Source organism: Lynx rufus, unplaced genomic scaffold (assembly GCF_022079265.1).
Source record: "Lynx rufus isolate CCGP_SWC_20201006 ecotype Redwood Valley unplaced genomic scaffold, mLynRuf1.p SCAF_1, whole genome shotgun sequence".
NCBI classification, from domain to species: domain Eukaryota; kingdom Metazoa; phylum Chordata; class Mammalia; order Carnivora; family Felidae; genus Lynx; species Lynx rufus.
This window is the reverse complement of record NW_025814823.1, coordinates 7,045,695-7,068,882: the sequence shown is the minus strand read 5'-3', so window position 1 is coordinate 7,068,882 and position 23,188 is coordinate 7,045,695. Positions and strand designations below refer to the sequence as shown.

General features: G+C 47.4%; 1 protein-coding gene across 1 annotated transcript in view; it reads left to right on the top strand.

Annotated features, from left to right (window-relative positions):
• The first annotated feature begins 9,180 nt into the window (after window positions 1-9,180).
• MTIF3 (mitochondrial translational initiation factor 3) overlaps window positions 9,181-23,188 on the top strand; it is a 17,250-nt gene continuing 3,242 nt past the window's right edge. The window contains exons 1-2 of the mRNA XM_047078099.1: window positions 9,181-9,272; window positions 21,748-22,208. Of these exons, the coding sequence (XP_046934055.1) occupies window positions 21,749-22,208 (460 nt within the window). The 5' untranslated portion in view covers window positions 9,181-9,272; window position 21,748. The remainder of the gene's footprint in view (window positions 9,273-21,747; window positions 22,209-23,188) is intronic.

Below are 23,188 nucleotides of genomic sequence, written 5' to 3'. Positions count from 1 at the left end.
GGCCATCACTCTTGCCTGAGGCTCGTGTGTAAGCCTTCTGGCCACACTTGGGGTGTCCAGGAAGCAAGGAGGGCCTGGCCTCCCCAGATTGGGGCTATGCTGTTACACCACCTGTAACTCAGCAGCTCTCCCCCCATTCAAGAAAGCAAGTGACGGGGTGCCTGGGTGGTTCAGTCGGCTGGGCATCCAACTTCGGCGCAGGTCATGATTTCCCAGTCCGTGAGTTCGAGCCCCGCGTTGGGCTCTGTGCTGATGGCTCAGGGCCTGGAGCCTGCTTCAGATTCTGTGTCTCCCTCTCTCTGCCCCTCCCCCTGCTGATGCTCTGTCTCAAAACTTAATAAACGTTAAAAAAAATTGAAAAAATTAAAAAAGAAAGCAAGTGAGCCAGAAGCCAATTATAAGAAGAGTAACTTCGAATCCATGTTAATTTGTAAAAAATATTAAATAAGTGACATCAGTGGCAACTTCTACAACTTACGCTATTATTAATATAAACTGACACGCACCCAGCATGACATGATGGTTGAGTGTGAAAGGGATACTATGAATGCCAAAGGCTATCAATTATAGTCACTAAGTGACATATCAGAAATGTGAGGCACACATACCTTTATCTCCATTATCCCACATTATTCTGTTGCATGCCTCATATTTATGATGCATCACTTCTAGACTATAATAAAGTTGCAGTTATAATTACACATGGGTCCATTTTATGATGTCAGGTTTGGTTTTTTTCACCGTGAGCGTTACTACCAAAACCTTTGACCAAGTCAGTCATGAAACGCATCAATTACGTACAGAAAACTAAAGAAATCGTTAGACCGGGTTTTCTACTGTGCTGTGAACTTTCTGCCTTAGAGGTAGCAAGGGGAACCCAACGTTACACATGTGTGATCATTTAATAATCCTTTTGAAAGTAATGATGATGATTATATGGGGTGTAGGCTATAATGATAGAACCCCTAATGTAGTAATTAATACAAGGAAACTCAAAGCCCCAGTTGTTACTTCTCTTTAAGACAGTGGTTACTATCCTTTTATGATATTTTTCACAGATTGTTTAGACTTTCTATGCTTCTTTTTTTAAGCTTGTTTGTTTGCTTGTTTATTTATTTAGAAAGAGACGGAGCACAAGTTGGGGAGGGCAGAGAGAAAGAGGGAGAGAGAGAGAATCCCAAGCAGGCTCTGCCGTGCCAGTGCAGAGCCCGACGCGGGGCCCGAACCCACAAACCATGAGATCATGACCTGAGGCGTAATCAAGAGTCAGGCGCTTAACCTACTAAGCCACCCAGGCGCCCCCAGACTTTCTCCGCTTCTAATTCAGGAACGGTAAATCACTACAGTAGCAAGCACGGAAGTTTGTTTCAACAAAAGATGCCTCCTTCTTTTGTGCTTCCCATAGTGGTTTAGAAAGGCTCCTCCTACAACCATAATAAAATACCTAGCCGTCTCTTATTAAGTACTCTCACCTCGGAGCCAGAGAAAAAGGGAAGGGAAGCCGCTACGAGACACGAAGTCCTGCACCAAAGCTCATACACCTTATCCAAGAGAGTCTGCTTTCTCTTATTCCAGAGACCGTTTGAAAAGGCTCCGTTGTGTATTTGACAGCCCGCAACTATTCAGCAAATATTTAATGCACACTAAAGGGATGCGGGCCTTTGGCTGGCGCTAGAACAACCTCGGCAAGGGTGTGTCCCTGCCTCTTAGGGGCTGACAATGTCGAGGGCAGGAAATGCCAAGTATTCAAGCAACTGCATGCGGAGGCAGAGAAAAATGAATGCTACAGAATAAACATACATAAGACGGCAGGGGTCGCCCAGTTGCGCTAAGGGAAGGCTTCATGGAAGAGGGAGCATTTGGGCTAGGGCTGGAAACGTGGCTCTGTACTTCAGGCAGAAAGTAGGGCACGAACAGGCACAGAGGCAGGACAGCACAAAATGCGGTTCGGGACCAGCAAGTCGGCGGTGGTGGTGGAGGAGGGAGGGTCAAGCTACAAACATGTCTGGTTGCGCTGAACGGAAAGTTATTGTAAGAAAATCCACCTAAGGGGTATCTGCAGACGGGAAATGCAGACCAGTGGACTCCACGGGGACTGGAATTGGGAAGTTAGAAATGAAGGCTCCTACCCCATTTTCCACGGAGCCCCACTCCCTCCTGCTTTTCTGCGTGGTTCTTCCTGCATGTCTGTTTCACCCTCCTGCCTCTCTCTGCAGACCAGCCCATCTGCATGCAGAGCGCCAGCACGCGCGTGGCCTGAGCCTGACTTGTGAAACAAACAACTTTGTAAGACTTTGTGTCCCAGTCATGTGTTGTCAGGAGCAATATAAAAGCTTGTGTCTCTCGCACGGTCAGGAAATCCAGAGGCACGGCGTGCTGGGGTGTCGGGGCCCAGGCTCGTCCTATCTCATTGCTCTGCCAGGCGTGGTTTCCATTGCAACGAGCCCCCCCTGCTCCAGATGCCGTCCAAGCTCCAGCCATCATGTCCACCCTTCAGCCGACAGAAAGGAAGAAGGGGAGGAGAGCACACTCTCCTTCTGAGGACACTTTCTGGAAATGGCACGTACCACAGCTGCTTATTTAGGATGACCATGGGATGTGCCAGGTCAGAGTGAAAGAGGTTTATGCTGGGATGGCAGGCATAAACTAGGACCCCCCCACCCCCCTGCAGCTACAGGGAAGAAGTTATATATAAGCAGGTATACACAGATTCCACTGGCCAGAACTTGGTCACGTGGCCACAGCTGTCAGGGAGGCTGCACACACCCTCCTTACCCCGTGCAGCCATGTGCCCGCTGGAACCCGGGAAAAGGCAGGATGAATATCCAATTAGTATCTGTCTCTGCCAGAAGTACCCTTTGACACCCAGCAAATTTCCTGGTTGGAATGTGTAAGTTGTCACAGTCTGTGGACTAGATTCTTGTAGGTCAGTCTTCTCCCCTAGTGCAACCAGGTGTGGACAGAGAGAGGGAACGAGGGCAGGAATTTGGGTCTGGATGGCTCCCCTTTCAGGGGCGGAGGAAGGGGCCTGGGCAAAGCAGGCAAACTGACTGACCTGTCAACTCCAGTAGGTAACAGATATAACAAAGAGGGTGGTAAACGCTAGAGCAGACGCTCACAATCCAATTGAGCAGGTGGATGAGGGAACCCGCCAGAAGGAAATGGCGGGGGGGGGGGGGGGGCGCTGAAGCTTTACTCAAACAAGGTTAGCCCGGCTGCAGTGTGAGGGCTGATTTGGAACAAGGACCTCTAGAGAGCAGCAGTCTCCTTAAACAACCCCTGCATTAGGCCAGGTGAGACTGAACTTGTCTTTTGAGTGGAACGTGAGAAGGTGGGGAGAACTATAAAGCTAGGTAGCAGGGTACCAACAATAAGGGGACACTGACAGTATTATGGCAAGAGAGGAGTGAGAAAACCTATGACAAGCAAAAGTTTCAAGTTCAAAACGACTGCAGTTTGGTACAGTGGCACTTGATATAGGCACGACTATATTATACAGCACCATATAACAATGGATGGTCATAATGATGCCCTTGTTCTTTAAGAAACTCATCATATCACGTTTCAGGATGCAAAACGCTGTAATACGTTATATAAGACGCTTTTATTCAAAGTGGTTAGAAGTTCTGTGTGTTTCTGGAAGGTATGCTTAGGTACCTGGAAGATTCTCTCATGCAAAAGATAGTATTTCCCGAATAATAATTAAATGAGTCCTCACTGTACCTAAGGCAAATATGTTGTCAAATGCATATTACAGTACAGCACTTAGATTATTTGATTACACTTACCCTTCCGACCATCAGAGCAAAACCGTGGCTCTGGCAACCCAGGTTCAGTATTCTAAAACTTCAGCCCCGTGAATGTATAAAACTCACCAAAAAGAAGTCGAGCCTCTTATCGTAGAAATGCAGTTAAATAATACCTGAAGCCTTCACGTGTCACAAGACCCTCAACTGATGTTGAGGTAAATCATACCTATGGAAAGGTGTGTGTTTCCAGTTGAAAGGCTAGAGTTGACAGGACTCTCTTCCCAAAGACCAATTTCCGAAAGATTTCAGTCCGTGGAGAGAAAATATGGAATGCTAGAATGAAAACGGCATGAAGGACATATGCAGAAAACTATGGCTACCTCCTTTGCTTGCACGGAGAAATAACACACAACTAGTGATGGCCGGTGTTATGCTCGAAATGGAAAGAAACACACATGTGGAAACTTAAGAGGGGGCCTCTTTGGTAACTTTGAAAAAAAACAACTGGGAAAACTAGGCTGGGATGGTTGAAAGTAAACACACACAAAGAAGCTTCTAGAAACTTGAGCCCCTGCATCTGACTGCTGAAGCATTCCTCCATTTCTAATGGGGATTTTTTTTTCAACATCCCTCACAGATTATTTTTGACTTAGCCAAGCAGGGAGCCTATTCTAAAGCCTCCCAATTTGAAAATCACGGAAGCTTTATAAAGTCCCCCACCTGCACCTCTCTTTAGGAACACAGTCCTTTCTTCTGTATAAAGGATGAAAACCTCCAGCATATAAAAACTTTGTTAGGCTGTCACTATCAATAGGGCAAAAAAAAAATAATAATAACCGTTGACAAAGAGGAGACAAATTGCATCTTCGAATAAGTTTTCTTGAAGCTCTTGTTAAAAGCTATAACCTCCGATGTTAACTAAATTTAACCCATCCTGACCCTCACGGTGGCCCTTAACCTCTTCTTTCTTCTGCTTCCTGTGGCTGCTGGAGACAACGGGCCCAGTCCTTGGAAAAGCGTTCTCTGTAGCACACAAAAGGCCCAGCCTTCCCGCTACCCCCGCCAGGAGGCCCCGGATCAACCGAAGGGTCAGCACCTGTGCGGAGAAGCAGGTGACAGTGGACCGCCAGCGTCCGTCCCGAGCGCGCTGTAAGAGTGTCTACCCTTCAGCCACTACGCTGCAGTTTCAGGCATTCAAGCCGCTGCGGTTCAGGTTTTCTTTGTGAACGCAGACTTTAAACAAATTAACCTATTGCTGTTCAACTGACTGTAAAATTAATAGATTTACTGTTGCAAAAAAGAAAGAAAGAAAGAAAGAAAGAAGAAATACTGAGAGCTTTCACTTCCACTTTGGTAAGGTCACGGATGCGTCCTAAGCTGCCAACAAAACAGCCCCGAAAATCTTTGCAGCAGAACCTAGCAACTTTAGGGGAGGGGGTGGGGGGGCAGGCAAACAATGAAACGTACAGTGGAAATCTTCCCGACCCGGTGAGCACGTTAAAACTTCACATCTGACCGAGCTTCTCAAAGTGAGAGGACAAATCTCGTTACTAACATTGTAGTTGCCTTCCTTAAAGAGCCTAGCTAGAAAATCTCACGTGTCGGCAAACATTGGTGGGTGTTATTTAAAATGTAAAATGCTAAGAACTTGGTCCTGTTGTGCTTGGATTTACCCAGTATGCATTGTACCTTCTGCAAAGTTTCCCATGCCAGCTGTTGGCACTTTAGCATCACGTCCTATGACGGGAACGGGAATTACGTTCACGAAGGGTCTCGTTTTTCCAGTGGGGTCTCTCGAGGCTGTTTTCTGCTTCGTTCAGTGGCACAAGACTTTTCACAGGAAGATAAATGGATCTTCCCGATAGACCTCTTTTATTCGGCAGACCTGAAAGCTTTCCAAAACTTTATTACAACAGGTCATTCATTGTAGATGAATTTATCTCCCTTGCCCGCAACCGCCATCATGTTTTAATAATTGGTGCCATCATTTTCTGACAAGAGGAATGATTGGTCTGGAGACTAATGTTATGGGAAACTTTGCACGTGGTCAACGTATTCTGAATCTAGCAACAGTTGGGGAGGACGGAAAGGGTTTTCACACAGATGCGGTCACCAGATGTTCTCCGGCTCTTCTGGGGAATCGGCACACGCAGCCCCATGATGGATTTAGGTTGAAGGAAGAGATTCATTCCCTCGGTCTTTCAAAACAGTGACATGAGCTCCTACGGAAGGCTGAATCTCCCTGCCTCGGAGTTTTCTAAGTGTGTGAACGTTTACACGGCTGGAATAGATGAATCACAGTTCCCCCTGGGGGTCACCAGTAGAGCTCCGGTGAGAAGGTTTCCAGCTTTCGTGTGTTGTGATAACGGGCACATGGTACTGGGCCGAGGGGATCTTCAAGGTGTCTTTGACGAGTTAGCTCACACTCAGCCACACCCCCTTGCACACCTTGCTTTCCGTGCCCCTCTTGACAAGCTTGTAAACATAGATTAAGGAAAGCGTGGACCCTCTTAGCGGTTAAGAAGGCACCGTAATGAGAAAGTTGCCGCCACTTAAGACAACTGCCGTCAGCTAGATTTAGTAGGGACTACGTAGGATCTCACACACGATGGACGTCAATTCCCCTATTTTCACCAAACTGTCCTGATGAGAGCTTACGATGTAATGTTGGAGGGGATACACAAGCTAGCCGTGATCCGTTAACAACTAGGTGTCGAAGCATATGCTGAATGTGTGAAGCCGCGCAGGCTCTGAGTCACCTGTGTGACCTCAGAGTAAACACAGGATTTCATTAGTGGAAGATCAGCCTCCTAAAGTTATTGTCTGTAGTGACTGTGGCATCACGACAGAGTCGAGTGTGAATCACTTTTTGAAGAAATCGCCCGCAGAATAATTACTTTGTGGAGCGGGTACATTGCGCCCCAGTGACCTCAGGCCGAGACTGTCTCCAGGGGCTTCTCTGTTCCAAAGATTCCCACCATGCCTGTGGAGAGAGGGGATTTTCAAGGCGAGGGGCGGAATTTCCCTTTAATCCTTTCTCAGAGCAAAACACCAACGTACACATTGTGTGAGAAACCGTGTCATTTGGGGACCAACCGTGGGAATTAGCGGGGAAATTACTCTGTGGAGGAAAATGCAAACGTTTTAGAGTCCCCTGGATTTGAGTTTTATTACTTCTGTTTGGGTTTTTGGTTTTGGTTTTTGTAAATTATGGGTAGAAACAATAGCAACTGAGAATGTGTGTAAGTTCCTGAGAGCCCTAGAGGCCATAAATACAGGAAGGGGACCCAAGCGAGCCAGTTACCTGCTTTACTATCTTTATTCAAGGGTCTCCAAAATCTGCCACCACGGAGCTGAATCCAAGACTCCCAATGACCTTTTAAAAGCTGCCGCATCTCGGGGCGCCTGGGTGGTGCAGTCGGTTAAGCGTCCGACTTCAGCCAGGTCACGATCTCGCGGTCCGAGAGTTCGAGCCCCGCGTCGGGCTCTGGGCTGATGGCTCAGAGCCTGTTTCCGATTCTGTGTCTCCCTCTCTCTCTGCCCCTCCCCCGTTCATGCTCTGTCTCTGTCCCAAAAATAAATAAACGTTGGGAAAAAAAAAAATTAAAAAAAAAAAAAAAAGCTGCCGCATCTCATTTCAGCTGGAGGTCAAGGCCGAGTTCAAGAGAAGAGATTTAGAACAAAATAAACAAAAAAGCTTCTCTCTGAGGGCATGTCTGCAATGTGTGTATTTTCCGGCTCATCTGCTTCCAGGAACACTAAAGCACCTCCTTCTTGAGGTATCTGATGACGACAGTCTAGGAAACTTCTCGAATCATCTACGCCGGACACACAGCCTTCAAAGAGGGGATACCAACGGGGTCCTGGCAGGTAGCTCCAGTTACCTAACGATTACTTCATGTGAATTCATTCAAATTGCAAACTTACCAAATTTCAAGTCCTTAATTTGGGCACTAAAGCCCTTTAATCTTACGTATTTCACAAATACCTTCACAGACTTGTAATCCCCCTGCTTCCTTAGTTGAGTCTAGCAGTGGAAGGAATATTTAGTATTAAGACTGTCAACTCTGGCTTCAGGCTGCCTGCATTCCTTTATTCTTTTTTTTTTTTTTTTTTTTTTTTAGTTTATTTGAGAGGGAGACAGAGCACATGAGCAGGGGAGAGGCAGAGAAAGTGGGAGAGAATTTCAAGCAGATCCTGTGCCGCCGTGGGGCTCAGACCCACCAACTGTGAGATCATGACCTGAGCCAAGGTCAAGAGCCAGACGTTTGACTCTGCTACTGGTACATGACCTTGGCTGAACCTCTTTATGCTTCAGTTCTCTCATCTGTGGAACAGGGTGAGATGCTTGTATTGAGGATTAAGTGATTTGAGAGAAGTAAAATGCCTAGAACGGTGCCTGGCAGGTAAATTCTATAAATGGGCATATGCATAATTGTTGAGCACCTACCCACGGTATCTCATAGTCACTCTATCCCCGTATCTACACTAAACAAATTCACATCTTGGTATTACGGAATAACTTTGGTAGAGTAACATGAATCTCTAACTCTTCTGGTGTAACTTGGAAATGGCCAACATGCAAATACTAACCGTGGACTTCAGGCCACCTACACGCTGTTTCTGGGTTTCCCACTTCACTATTTCAACAAAATAGTCAGCACGTAAGATGCCAGACACTGGGACAGAAACTTGGGCCTCTGCTCTCAAGGAGCTACTTAAAGCTGAACTAGTGTTTTGATCTGCAATAAAGCAGGTAAAATCGGATTCAAGAAGTCATTTAACGAGAATAAAGCAATGTGTTGGCGGGGCTATAACATCCTCTAAACGTGGTTTGCTCGCAATACGGTAAATTCCCTAATGATGTAGCTTCACTAAGTCACGACGGCAGATTTCCACTGGGCGCTGAGGAATTTCCGATCGAAGACGAGGTGAGAGGGCAGGAAACTGACACCCACAGAGCAGCCTCGCGGACAAGCAGGTGACACCCGGGAGCACCCGACTGCACCCGAGTTTTGGGACGGCCCCACGAACTCCGGACGAACCACTTCACCACCACCGGCCCGTTTTCGCCTTCGTAAAACCGACGGCCTGCCGGAAGCTCTCCCAGTTACATCCATTGAATCTCACACGCCCGGCCCCATCTCCCGGCCCCATCTCCGGATCTGTTTCCTGGGACTCAGCGCTCGGGAACCTAAGACGGTCTTTTATTTCCCGGATCTGTTTGCTCACCTGCAAACCGGGGGCAGTGCTCCTTAAATCACGGTAACTATAAGAACACTGACGAAATATTTTAGTCAACGTTAAATTAAAAGAGAGGAGGCGCAGGAACCGCCCCTCGCCCTCCGCACTTTCTGTCGGAGGACCTCTGCCCGCCGGCTGGAAGGCGCTCCTCCCTACGTCACCTTTCCTTTAAAAGACGCGGGCCGAAGCCCCGCCCACTACGGAGGGCGAAGAGGGCCTCCCCGCGAGGGCCGTTCCCCGGCTTCTTCCGCCAGACCTACAATCGTCGGCGCGGCACAGGTACAGCTAAAGGCCAGGGGCGCCGAGTGGGTGAGGGGACCTGTGGCAGGAGGGTTTGGGCTTAGGCAAAGACCTGCGGAGGGAGCGGCCTCGCGCTCGGCCGTGTCCCTGGAAGGTCAGTGCCGCCCTAGCCGCCGAGCGGAGCGCGGAGGGGCGCCGCAGGCCCTGCCGCGGGGCCGGGGATCCGGCCGGCCTCTAGGGCCGTCTTTGGGACCGGGACGCTGCCTGCGCTCGGAAACCGCGGAACCGAGGCTGGACGCCGGCCTCCTCCCGCTCCCCTGGGCGGCCCGCCCCGCCATCGGGGCGCACGTACGGGCACGCACGCACGCCCCACGTCCCCACGCCCCTTCCCTGGCAGAGGCGCGCCGAGAGACCCCCCCCCCCGGCCCCCCGCTTCCCTGCGTGGGCGTGGCCGCAGCCAAAACACTTGACCGCCGTCCGTTCTGCGGAAGCGCTCCGCGTCCTGTACTGTAGTCCCTGGCTTCGGCCACATGCCTTTTCTACAACCCGTAGCCGCCGGAGGAGGCCGTGGCGGGGAGGGTTACTGAGCGATTGAGGGATCTCCGTTTTCCCTACTTACTGTTTAATAGGCTCCGTGGCTTAAGACTCTTGAAAGAAGTAAATAGCTTTCCGACTTGAAAAGCCTCAGTTCTACGTTCGTGGAAGGCCTCCGTCTGAGTACAGGGAGTGGAGGGGAGTCTGTAAAGTCAACGACTGTTTCTTGTGCCGCGGACGATACAGTAAAAGATAACTGAGATTCGTTCCCAGCCTCCGAGAACTTGCCGTCTAGTAAAGGAGAGAAACGGCAGTAAGAAAATCACAAAATTGTAATTGCGATAAGGGTCATAAAGAACAGATAAACTATACTGTACAAGCACTTGATGTTGAGCTCCACAAACAGATGAGGGAGCAGGGAGAGTAGTGGCTGATGGGAGTAGTTTGGAAGGTAATCCGAAGAATGCCCAGAGAAAGGGAGCATTGAGCAATGATCTGGCGTTTCCTAAGCTTAAGGGAAGAGCATTTCAACCCTGCACCGCCAGTGTTGTTTAGACAAGGAAGAAGTTTGGTATAGAACGATGCTAGAGACGTGGCAAGAGCCTTTGGCCTCATGAACGATGTTGGCCTGTAATTTGGGGCGGTTTTGAGGTGAGGAGGGCATGGGGTGTGGTGAGAGCAACGCAGAGACGGGAAGGGATTGCAGGACTCAAGTGTGTAGTTAGGAGACTGGTGGGAATCCAGACAAGAGATGTCCAAGTTCAAGACGTCTTGAACTAGATTGGTGGCAGTGGCTATGGAGAGAAGTGGATGGATTTTGAGTGGTGTTAGGAAGTAAAATTTGTGAGACTTGGTGTCGGGTTAGCTAGGAGAGTGAGGGAGAGCAAAAACGGAAACGATGTGGGTGGGCTGTGATGCTGGTCCCTGAGATGACGGTTGTGGAAGAGGAAATGACCGTGTAGAAGATTCATGTACAGGAATAAGTCCGACGTTAATGTTGAGTCTGTAGCTCTGGATTTAAAGCTTAAAAAAAAAAAAAAAGTTTCCTGGATGGTTGGTTATTAAGCTATTACAGTAAAATAACTAAAATATAAAATAAATGAAAAATGTCGTAGCTAAAGAAATGTGGCTAAGAAATTGGCCAGAGACATGTGTTGGCTTTTTCCAGTGTTGCAAATCAACGTTCTAGCTCTTACAAAGCCAACCTGAGTATGGAGAGTACTTTGTTCTCCTTATGGAAGAGCAAAACCAGGGCCAAGGGACAGCAGCGGGCAAGCTCAGTGACCATGCTTCAGTCCTCCGGGATTAAAGCTGTACAACTCAAACCTGTTGGAATGGGGCAGATGGATAGTTGGCAGGTCGACAGGCAGAAGCAAGGACTTTGTGAAACTCCTGTGAGAGGTGTGAGAGGCTTCTTAAAGCCCTAGGGATTGGCGAAGTTAATTTCACAAATACTTAGTTCACTAGACTCTATGTAACTTTGATCCAACCTCTCTGGAAATAACATCAGTAAATACGAGCTTGTGAATATCGGCAAAATCAGAAAGGAAAGCAGTGAGGGTGCAAGCAATTTAATCTCTTACAGGACAGGATCATAACCTGTATCGTATCCACATATCATAACCACATATTTAAATCATTTTCCGAGAAGGTTCGTGACAGTACCTCCTGAAGAGATACCACCAAAAGTAATGCAAAATAATCTATCAACGGGAATGCAGCTGTCCTTCGGAGCAGTAATGACTTGGCCACTTTTTTTTTTTCTTGTATATGACTAGCAACCTTCCTCATAATAGCCCCAAACTAGGAACGGTCTAAATGTTCCTCAGCAGAAAACTGGGTTTAAAATCTGGAGTATATTCATACACTGGGACAATCCTCTGAAATAAAAAGGAACAAACTGATGATACTTGCAACAACACAGCTGAGTCCCCAAAACATGCTGAGATGCCTTTCAGCAAAGAGTACATACTGCGTGGTTCCATTTATTTGAAATCTTAGGGCAGACTGGTGGAAAAATATGAGGACAGTCTTTGCCCCTGGCTGGGGACGGAGACTGACTTGGAAGAAGCATGAGAGAACTTTCTGGGGTGATGGTAGTATTCTACACGTTGGCAGGAGTTTTGGTTCCAGAGATGTTTGTACTTGTCAAAACCGATTAAAAGATACAGTTAATGTTTGTACATGTCATTGTATGTAAATTTTGCCCCAAAGTGAAAGGAATCGTAAACAGTGAACACTAGTTCATGGTGTGCATGCAGAAGTATTTGAGGATGAAGTGTACCAGTGTCTGCAATCTACTTTGAAATGTATCCAAACACAAAGGGATGGAAGAAGGAATAAATAGATAAATAAAACAAGGATAGCAACATGTAGCATCTAGATGAATGGGTATTGGGTGTTCACTGTATAGTCTTTCAACTTTTCTGTATGTTTAAACATTTTCATAATAAAAATGGGAAGAAACTAGTCCTCAAAGAATATTGTTCATTTTAAACAACTGCAGACCAATGTGAAAAGATAACGCAGCCCTAAGCTCACCAGAAATACACAGCGTATGGAAGTAGCCACATGTTTATTTCATAATGTCCCGCTTTACGGCTTAATATTTAGAATCATTTCAATTTCTTATGGAAGATGTGGGTCAAACACTAAAGCTACTCCGTGTTGTGTGCATTTGGAATAATGCAGCTGTCATTTTTCTCCCATGGTCCCAGGCAGGTTAGTGCTGGTGTTGAAGAGATCCAAGCAGTGGAGAGAGGACCGAAATTAGTAGGGGTGAAGGGGTTTGAGGGCACTTGTCAGTTTATCCTCCAGTGCTTGCAGGATACATTTTGGGCGATCCAGTCTCAAGTAAATAAGGAATAAAAAAAAAAAAAAAAGAAATTATATGGTTGTTTTTTTTTTCCCCCTAGAGGTAGAGTTAGCTACCGAATTAAAAACTACAGCTAGATGCAGATTCCCCCAGTTTAGGATGATCTTAGTAAGGTCTGAGTTACCATGAGACCAGAAATGGATACCCATACTATAAAATTGTGTGATTTAAGTAAATGACTTTAAGATAATTGGCTTTTTTCTTTTTTTAATTTTTTTTCAACGTTTTTTATTTATTTTTGGGACAGAGAGAGACAGAGCATGAACGGGGGAGGGGCAGAGAGAGAGGGAGACACAGAATCGGAAACAGGCTCTGAGCCATCAGCCCAGAGCCCCGACGCGGGGCTCGAACTCACGGACCGCGAGATCGTGACCTGGCTGAAGTTGGACGCTTAACCGACTGCGCCACCCGGGCGCCCCTAAGATAATTGGCTTTTAAAATAGTTTTGGATGTCTCAGAAGGGATAGCTGTGGCAGAAAGTAACCAAATGCACCGATATTGTCATGAGAATGTAAGCATTTCTGTTTCGATTTAGACCACTGGCTCATTCAGCCTACTGTTTGTTTGACAGAGTATCGGAGACATTGAATCAGAGAAATCTTATGAGAGAGCAAGGCTTCCTATTTTACGTCCACCTTGAAAGGGTTCTTAACCTTTGTTCTCATAACCCCAGACATCCTATAGCTTAAACTATTTGAACCCACTTAACATTATCGTGTTTTATTCTTGGGGCACCTGGATGGCTCGGTGTGTTCAGTGTCCAACTCCTGATTTCAGCTCGGGTTGTGATCTCAAGGTTCATGCGTTGGAGCCCCGCGTGGGGCTCTGTGCTAACAGTACAGAGCCTGGTTTCGGATTCTCTGTCTCTCCCCCTCTCTCTGCCCCTCCCCTGCTTGCACTCTCTGTCTCTCTCAAAATAAATAAATAAACTTCAAAAAAAAAATAATAATGTTTTATTACTTATTTCCTTATGTCATCTTGTTTTGAGGGGGTCCTGACCCAGCGGGTGTTTGTTTGTTTTTTGCGGAGGAAGGGCAGAGAAAGGGAGACACAGAATCAGAAGCAGGCTCCAGGCTCCAAGCTGTCAGCACAGAGCCCGACGTGGGGCTCGAACTCACGAGCCGTGAGATCACGACCTGAGCTGAAGTTGGCTGCTTAACTGACTGAGCCACCGAGGCGCCCCTGACCCAGGGGTTCTTAACAAGAGAGGAAAAAGGAAACACCTCGTGTGTTGAAAAAGCATCCCCAGATGATGCTGGTAGGCCTCTGGTTTCTGAGAAACACTGCTCCAAAACATGTTAACTTTTAATCAGTTAGCATCGTACAAGTTCTACTTCAGACTGAAACCATCTCCATTTACGACGGTGGGACACTTTCAGGCTGCTTTGATGAAAACTAGATGGGGAAATAAAGGCGATCTGCATTATTAAAAACTTCAGACTTTTAAATCTGTTAAGTCTCTAGACATAGGCTTCATTTAGATACAGCACTGAAACTAATGAAGAGAACATTTTTTAAAGGTGCGTAAAGCCAGAGTGCCAGCTTATTAAATTATAGTGAAATCTATAGCCTGTTTAGACTGGAACAGTCATAATTGCATGACTAGTGGACTTTTTCCTTCCCGTGGACAGTTGCTTCTCTTCTAAAAACTTTCTTTAAAAATTTTTAATGTTTATTTATTTGAGAGAGAGAGAGAGAAAAAGAGAATTAGCGGGGGAGGGTCAGAGAGAGAGGGAGACACAGAATCCGAAGCAGGCTCCAGGCTCTAAGCTGTCAGCACAGAGCCCGACGCGGGGCTCGAACTCACAAGCTGTGAGATCATGACCTGAGCTGAAGTCGGACACTTAACCGACTGAGCCACCCAGGTGCCCCTAAAAACTTTTTAATTATGAACAAAATTATACAGAGAAGTTGTAAGACTGGTAACAGAACACCCGTGTAACCATAACGTAGATTCAGCAAGTGTTGCCATACTGCACGTATATTTTCCGCCACATCCTGTCAGAGTAAGTGGCAGATGTCGCAGTCCTCTACCCCGCAAACAACCAAGTCCCCTCCCAAGAATGGCATTGTCCCTGAGACCATGCACAGGACTTCTCTGGTAGCATCTGGTCCATCACGAATCTCGTCCATATCCAGCTTGTCCCCTGTATCTCTCTTTTTTTCTTTTATAATTTATTCTCAGATTGGTTTCCATACAACACCCAGGGCTCATCCCAACAGGTGCCCTCCTCCATGCCCATCACCCACTTTCCCCTCTCCCCACCCCCCACCAACCCTCAGTTTGTTCTCAGTGTTTAAGAGTCTCTTATGGTTTGCCTCCTTCCCTCTCTATAAGTTTTTTTTTCCCCCCTTCCCCTCCCCCCTGATCTTCTGTTGAGTTTCTCAGGATCCACATGAGTGAAACCATAAGGTATCTGTCTTTCTCTGCCTGACTTATTTCACTTAGCATAACACTCTCCAGTTCCATCCATGTTGCTACAGATGGCCAGATTTCATTCTTTCTCATTGCCATGTAGTATTCCATTGTATATGTAAACCACAATTTCTTTATCCATTCGTCAGTTAATGGACATTTAGGCTCTTTCCATAATTTGGCTATTGTTGAAAGTGCTGCTATAAATATTGGGGTACACGTGCCCCTATGCATCAGCACTCCTATATCCCTTGGGTGAATTCCTAGCAGTGCTATTGCTGGGTCATAAGGTAGATCTATTTTTAATTTTTCGAGGAACCTCCACGCTGTTTTCCAGAGCGGCTGCACCAGTTTGCATTCCCACCAACAGGGTGAGAGGGTTCCCGTTTCTCCACATCCTCTCCAGCATTTATAGTCTCCTGATTTGTTCATTTTAGCCACTCTGACTGGCGTGAGGTGGTATCTCAGTATGGTTTTGATTTGTATTTCCCTGATAATGGGTGACGTTGAGCATCTTTTCATGTGCCATCTGGATGTCTTCTTTGGAGAAGTGTCTATTCATGTCTTCTGCCCATTTCTTCACTGGATTATTTGTTTTTCGGGTGTGGAGTTTGGGGAGTTCTTTATAGAGTTTGGATACTAGCCCTTTGTCTGATATGTCATCTGCAAATATCTTTTCCCATTCCGTCGGTTGCCTTTTAGTTTTGTTGATTGTTTCCTTTGCAGTGCAGAAGATTTTTATCTTCACAAAGTCCCAGTAGTTCGTTTTTGCTTTTAATTCCCTTGCCTTTGGAGATGTGTCGAGTAAGAAATTGCTGAGGCTGAGGTCAGAGAGGTTTTTTCCTGCTTTCTCCTCTAGGGTTTTGATGGTTTCCTGTCTCACATTCAGGTCCTTTATCCATTTTGAGTTTATTTTTGTGAATGGTGTAAGAAAGGGTCTAGTTTCATCCTTCTGCATGTTGCTGTCCAGTTCTCCCAGCACCATTTGTTAAAGAGACTGTCTTTTTTCTGTTGGGGATATTCTTTCCTGCTTTGTCAAAGATTAGTTGGCCATAGATTTGTGGGTCCAATTCTGGAGTCTCTATTCTATTCCATTGGTCTATGTGTCTGTTTTTGTGCCAATACCATGCTGTCTTGATGATTACAGCTTTGTAGTAGAGGCTAAAGTCTGAGATTGTGATGCCTCCTGCTTTGGTTTTCTTCTTCAATATTACTTTGGCTATTTGGGGCCTTTTGTGGTTCCATATGAATTTTAGGATTGCTTGTTCTAGCTTTGAGAAGAATGCTGGTGCAATTTTGATTGGGATTGCATTGAATGTGTAGATTGCTTTGGGTAGTATTGACATTTTAACAATAGTTATTCTTTCAGTCCATGAGCACAGAATGTTTTTCCATTTCTTTGTATCTTCCTCAATTTCCTTCATAAGCTTTCTATGGTTTTCAGCACACAGATCTTTTACATCTTTGGTTAGGTTTATTCCTAGGTATTTTATGATTCTTGGTGCAATTGTGAATGGGATCGGTCTCTTTATTTGTCTTTCTGTCGCTTCACTATTGGTGTATAAAAATGCAACTGATTTCTGTACATTAATTTTGTATCCTGTGACTTTGCTGAATTCATGTATCAGTTCTAGCAGACTTTTGGTGGAGTCTGTCGGGTTTTCCATGTATAATATCATGTCATCTGCAAAAAGTGAAAGCTTGACTTCATCTTTGCCAATTTTGATGCCTTTCATTTCCTTTTGTTGTCTGATTGTTGATGCTAGAACTTCCAACACTATGTTAAACAACAGCGGTGAGAGTTTGTCCCCTATATCTCAACATACCTTTTCAGTTGCTTTTTTCAAACACACTGTATTTTATCATTATGTCTCCTCTGTCTTTTTAAATCAAGATTAGCCCCCCCCTTTTTTATTCCCCATAACACTGACTTTTTTTTAAAGACACCGAGCCAGTTGTCTTGTCCTAACAGTCTGGAACTGTCCGATTGTTTCCTTGTGCTGTCATCTGATTTGTTCCTCTCTGAGTCTGGCCCTTGTATTCCTTGGAAACTGGAAGCTAAGTGTAGAGGCTAGACCAGGTTCCTGTTAGACCTTTTCCAGCAGGACTGCTTTGCAGAAGGCACCGAACAGGTGCCACACTGCACAAGGAGGCATGCCCTAGGATGTTGGCTTCTTCCCACCGGCGGGATGCTGAGTCTGACCTTAGGTCAGGCAGGGTGACGGCCAAAGTGTGTTTTCCCCATTTCGATTTGCAGGTAATCTTTGCGCCGCCCTTCGGCACCATATGAATACCTCGTTTCCTCATTAGCTTTTTACCTCATGATTTTGCCTGAATCCGTGATTTGATTGAAGGTGGCAAAATGGTGATTTGTAAATTACTTCTCTTCTCCATTTATTAGCTGGCATTCTCCTCTAACGAAGAGCTTTTCCTTCACCAACTGGGGATGATTACTGATTGTAGTTCTTCCTAAACTACATCCTAAACGTAGGATGACGCTTCGTTCTTTTTCTTGACCAATTTTCACAGTGAGGAGTCAGGGTAATAGTCACGCAGGGCTCTGGCAAACGATCTTTCTTTTTGATAGATTTTTGCATATTCAGTGTGTTGAAATAACTTTCAGCCATTATTCTTTAATGTTGAAATTACCGCACATTTGACCAGTGGGAGTCTGTCCATGCTACCAACCTGTGAATGAAATGTCAACAAACGATATTAAAGTATTATCGGGGCAATCAGAAAACTGGATATTTAAAGGAATGATTATTAGTTGGGGTAGCGTTATCATGGTTATTAAAAAGATAAAAGGGGGGCGCCTGGGTGGCTCAGTCAGTTAAGCATCCCACTCTTGACTTCAGCTCAAGTCATGATCCCAGGGTCATAGGATCGAGCCCCACTTTGGGCTCTGCCCTGAGCATGGAGTCTGCTTAAGATATTCTCTCCCCTCCCCACCCCCACCCCTGCCGCTCAAGAGCTCTCTGTCTCTAAAATAATGTTTTTTTATGTTTAATTTTGAGAGAGAGCCACTCATAGAGCATGAGCAGGGGAGAGACAGAGAGAGGGAGACACAGAATCCGAAGCAGGCCCCAGGCTCCGCGCTGTCAGCACAAACCCCGACGCGGGGCTCGAACTCACGAACCGGGAGATCATGACCTAAGCTGAGGTCGGGCGTTCAACCAACTGAGCCACCCGGGCGCCCCTCTCTCTAAAATAAATTTTAAAAACGGATAAAAGAGTCCTAACCTCCTAGAGATAACATATTGAATGACATATTGAAGTATTTGTTGGCAAGATAGGATTTACCTTGAAGTGGTTCATGGGTGGCTGGCAAGGGCGGTGGGGGGAGGGGAATAGTCCAGGCCGAGAGGAAGCGGGTTTGGCCACATTTTATTAATTATGAGGCTGCGTGAGGGATGCTTAGGGTTTGATTATACTATTCCTTCGGGACATGTTTGAAACTTTTCCTAATGACAAGTTTTTTAATTATTTGAACCTAAGGTGGGATTTGCAGTTCAGATTGAGTAATCTCACAGCTCTTTTTTCTTAACTGCGTATTTATGTTTTTAATCTATGAAAAGCTTATTTTGAAGGAATGTGTACCTGTTCAGCTTTGCTGACGCAAAGCCAAAATGGAGCTCGTATTGGAGCTTAATTGCTGTGTAAATCCAGGAAATTTGAAACTCTCTAAAATGTAAGTAATGGTAAAGAACTTAAAGAAAAACGTGGTTACGGTATTTCTCTACCTTTTCCTCTTCTTGGAAAGTGTTTTTAAAGCTTTAAAAACAATTCCCCATCATTATTCTGAAATAGTCTTTATTTTGTAAATAAATGTACTAGTATAAAAAATACTTCTTCCGGGGGCTCCTGGCTGGCTCAGTGGGTAGAGCATGTGACTCTTGATCTCAGGGTCGTGAGTTCAAGCCCCCATTGGGCGTGGAGCCTACTTAAAATAAAATTAAAACTAAATACATAAATAGAAATACTTCTTCCCTGTAAAAGATTGAGGAAAAAAATGGCAAGAAGGATAGGGGGACAAAATCACTTGGGTCTTCGACCACAGACAGCCAGGGTCTTCATAAATTTCTTTTCATCTTTTTCCTATGCCTTGTCTGTTATTTGCTTACTTGTTGTCAAAAATCCTACATTTGGAATTAATATTATCTGTTTTAATGTATTGAGGATTCATTACACACTACGCATCAGCTTTCGTCTGTTATTGCCAGGGCCGTCCTAACTCACTGTGAAATTTGGTGCTGCGGCTGTTTTCCTGATGATAAATGGAGAAAAGGTCATCTCTGGTCTCTTCAGACTGTCCTGCTTTTTGGGTTTGGGGGCTTCCTCCAGCAACAAATACCTGGCTTTTTGGTGAAACAGTGGTATGGCAGCTATTTAAAATCCAATTTGCTCCTGTCTTAGAGCCTTTAGCACAAGGACGGAGGGGGGGGGGGGGGGAGTCCCCAACCAGGTAATGACCGAAAGGGAATTCATCCCATTCACTGGGAGTGGAGCGTTGGCCGTAGATCTCACTAAGGTCAGCGGACACGTGAAGTGCCAGCCAGAATGCGAAACCGGGGGACCCCAGCACAGTGCTAGGGAGTGACGCGCAGAGGTGCCTCCCGGCTGTTCCCCTTGTCTCAGACATTCACTGAGCACGTCCAGGCTGCGCTGGGCTCTGGGCTCTAGCGTTCGGAAGGCAGCCGCGAACAGAATGGGACTGGTTGTGAACATGTGTGCAAATAACCAGATAGTATGTCCGGCAGGGGACGTCTGTAAAGGCAAGGCAATGGCTTTGAAAGCGATGGAGGGTGCGGTATTCTACAGAGCAGGGGGGGAGGCCTCGCTGGGCAGTAACCCTGGGGCCGAGCCCCCGGGTTCACGAAGCACACAGCCGGCTGCGCGGCGGATCTACCCACGTTACATGCGCCCGGAGGAAGACTGTTCACAGGCCATCGAGGCTGAAACCGCGCCGCGGAGGCGGGACAGGTGCTTCGGGCAGAGGTGGCTGGGGGCCGCTGTCGGCCCCTTCAGGGGCTTGGCTTTCTCCCCCGGAGTGAGATGGAAACCGGTGGAGGGTGATGAGCAGAGGAGGGGCGTCATCTGCCGTGTACCTTGTAAAAGGACCCCTGGGCGTCACGCGGGTGATCAGTTACGGGGGGGAAGGGCAGAAGCCGAGTGCCGGAGGGGGGCCAGGACCCGCACACCAGGTGAGAGAGGATGCTGTCTTCGGAGCGGGGTGATAGCAACAGGGAAGGGGGGGTGGTTGGATCCCGGAGGTTTGTAGAGGGTGAACAGAGCCGGACCGACGAATCGCTGAGAGAAAAAGGCGAGGGAAGGATGCCTTTGCTGTCTGGGGCCTTGAGCAGCCGGAAGGGCACGCGGCCTTTCTGTGAGCTAGGGAAGACCGAGGGAGGAGCGAGAGTGCGGGGGCGGTGGTGTTCCCTGTGGGTGACGTCTGATATCTTAGCGGGCAGGTCGGGGCGGCAGGCAACTCTACAAGTTGGGGAGTCAGGGGAGAGGCCGGAGCCAGGGCAGCCCGTGGCGGGTGTTATCCAGCTAGGACGCTGAGATTGCGTGCATCCCTTCACTTTCACTCGATTTACCGTATGTCTTTTTTTTTTTTTTTTGGTCGTATCACTTGCCACCAGAGGCGTGAGGCGGGGGTGATGGGGGCAGGATCGGTGGTCGTACAGCCCAGTGAGATCCAAGCTAGCGACCAGAGGGGGTTTCCGGTTCTAGGGAACACTCCAGGTGACTCTCATTGCAGGTGACCCGGGGACCATTCTTTGAGAAGCACTGCTGAAGGCACCTCGTCCTTTCCTCTTTTGTCGTGGACAGGGCCCCCTCCCTGAGTTCTTGTGTTGCTCAGCAAACCCCAGAGGATGTGAGTGGGTCCTCTCATCCCTCCAGCCCGCACCTCTGGGCTTGGCCTAACGTGCGAATGGAAGGAGAGAGACACTTAGTGGGCGAGAGAAGCAAGTGAAAAGCCAAAATGCCGTTAATAAGAGCAGCGGTTATTCCCATGCAGTAAACCAGCTTCACCCCGTGTGCCTAACGCTTAGTTAACGCTTGGTCGTCACCCCTTATTACCTCGTGAGTCATCCGTTCGGTTTATGAGGGCGGCACTTTGATTCCTGTCGGGATATTTCCTCTCTGAGAGTCCTCCCAGAGTGCTCCCAGCTTTCCCAGAATAGCGCTTTTGTGTTCTGGATACCTCCAGATACACTGATAAGTTCTCAACAGCTGACTGTATTCACAGTTTATGACTTGGTATTTGTGAATCACCGAGGATGTTATGTACTGCATTCTAAATAAACCTGTAGGATGATACTTGCTCTCAGAGTCAGCACTGTAGTGCTTGGGAAATAGATCAAATGAGGCAGCTCGGGAAATAGATCCTCGGGAAATAGATCAAATGCGGCAGCACTGGGGGAGGAAACGATGGAAAAGGAAAGCACTGTGCAAATACGACTTGTTCTGACAGTAACTTGCACTGGAGCCGGGACCACCGCGACCTAGTGTGACTACAGTCACCTGACAGTCCATGTCATTGGTAGAAATTTCCTGTGCACGGGTCCACAATGTTTGCAGATGACACAGGCCTGCAGCCCCACACACGCCCTCCGTGCACCGTATCAGACCACGGGGATGAAATGATGGCACGGTAACAAACCTTTCTCCCTACTTTTTAGGATGGCCACTCTTCTTCTAAAGAGGCTAACGCTGCATACCGTAAAGACGGGAAATAATTGCATAAGATGTCCTGGTACATACACCCTGCACCAGACCGCACCAGCACGGCCGTCCCTCCGAGCTTCTGGCCCGAGACTGTCCTGCCCGATTCACGCAAAAGCTTTCGGTACTGTTGCAGACACCCAGGACGAGAGGAAGAAGAAAAAGAAGAATGAACCAGCTCTTAGCAACATCGGAAGAAAAATTCACGAGCGGGTTATTCACGTGCTGGATGAGGCGGGCAATGACTTGGGCAACATGCACCGAGCAGACGTGATCCGGCTCATGAACGAGCGGGACCTGAGGCTCGTGACAAGGGACAGCGGCGCGGAGCCCCCACAGTACCAGCTCCTGACGGGGGCACAGATCCACGAGGAGCGCCTGCGACTCCGGGAGCTGGGAAAGACCCACCCAAAACCCGGTAGGTGACCTGCTGCCCACGCCCTGAGCCCCAGGGACCGCAGAGGGTGTCTGCCGAGGTGCCTGGTGACAGCGGGGGTGTGAGCAGCGGGGTAGTTCACGGCCTCCCCACATCTCCCGCATCTTTCTCCAGCTCTCGCTTCATTTCCATTCCTCCTCCCGTCTTTTTTCCTCGATGCCCTGTGGTCGGCGTCGCTTCCTCGTGTAAAATGAGGGGGAAATAGGGAGGCACCCCAGAACGACGGGACCCCTTTTCCTCTTGGCCTGGCCCGGGGGTGGCAGCATCTCTGGCGGCCGGAATGAAATGAGCCTCAGAAGCAGTGGGATGGGGACCCTGTTCCCCTCTTTCCCCCTCATCTCTAACGTGGAGGCGCCTGGCCAGTTGGCCGGAAGCCCTTTCTGATCTCCGAAGGGATTCATAGAGCATCTTCCACACCCTGTTGGTAGTAAGGCTCATTTACACATTTACCGATCACCTTACCACGGCCTTGTCTTTTATGCCTTATGGAGCCAGGAACTAGACATCAAGTGAAAATTTTTCATGAGTCCTAATAAGTGCTGACCGTTACGAAAGCTTGTTTTATGGAAAACACTCTGGGGCAGGGGGCAGGAGACGGGTCCCAGAGCTGCCACGGCGAGGTTGTGTGTCTTAGGAAAATCACACGCTTCTCTGTGGCTCGGTTCTGTGGCACCACATTCAACAAGGATGTTGGCTGGGAAACAAAAAGTCTTCAGAAGAGGCCAACCGGGATGGTAAGGGCATCACATTGCATCGCAGAAAAAACGCAGAACAGCACCGAGAAGCTTGGAGAGCTTTGGCAGGGGTGCTCTTTGCAGAGATAGTTGAAGCGCTAAGGTGGTAAAGGCATTAATTTTGTTCCGGTGGCGACGTAGGACCAGCTGCGGGAGCTTGAAGGAAGCGAGGAGGTGTTCCTAAAAGGAGGTCTTTTAGGAAAATTACTTTTGGGAATTAGAAAGCAT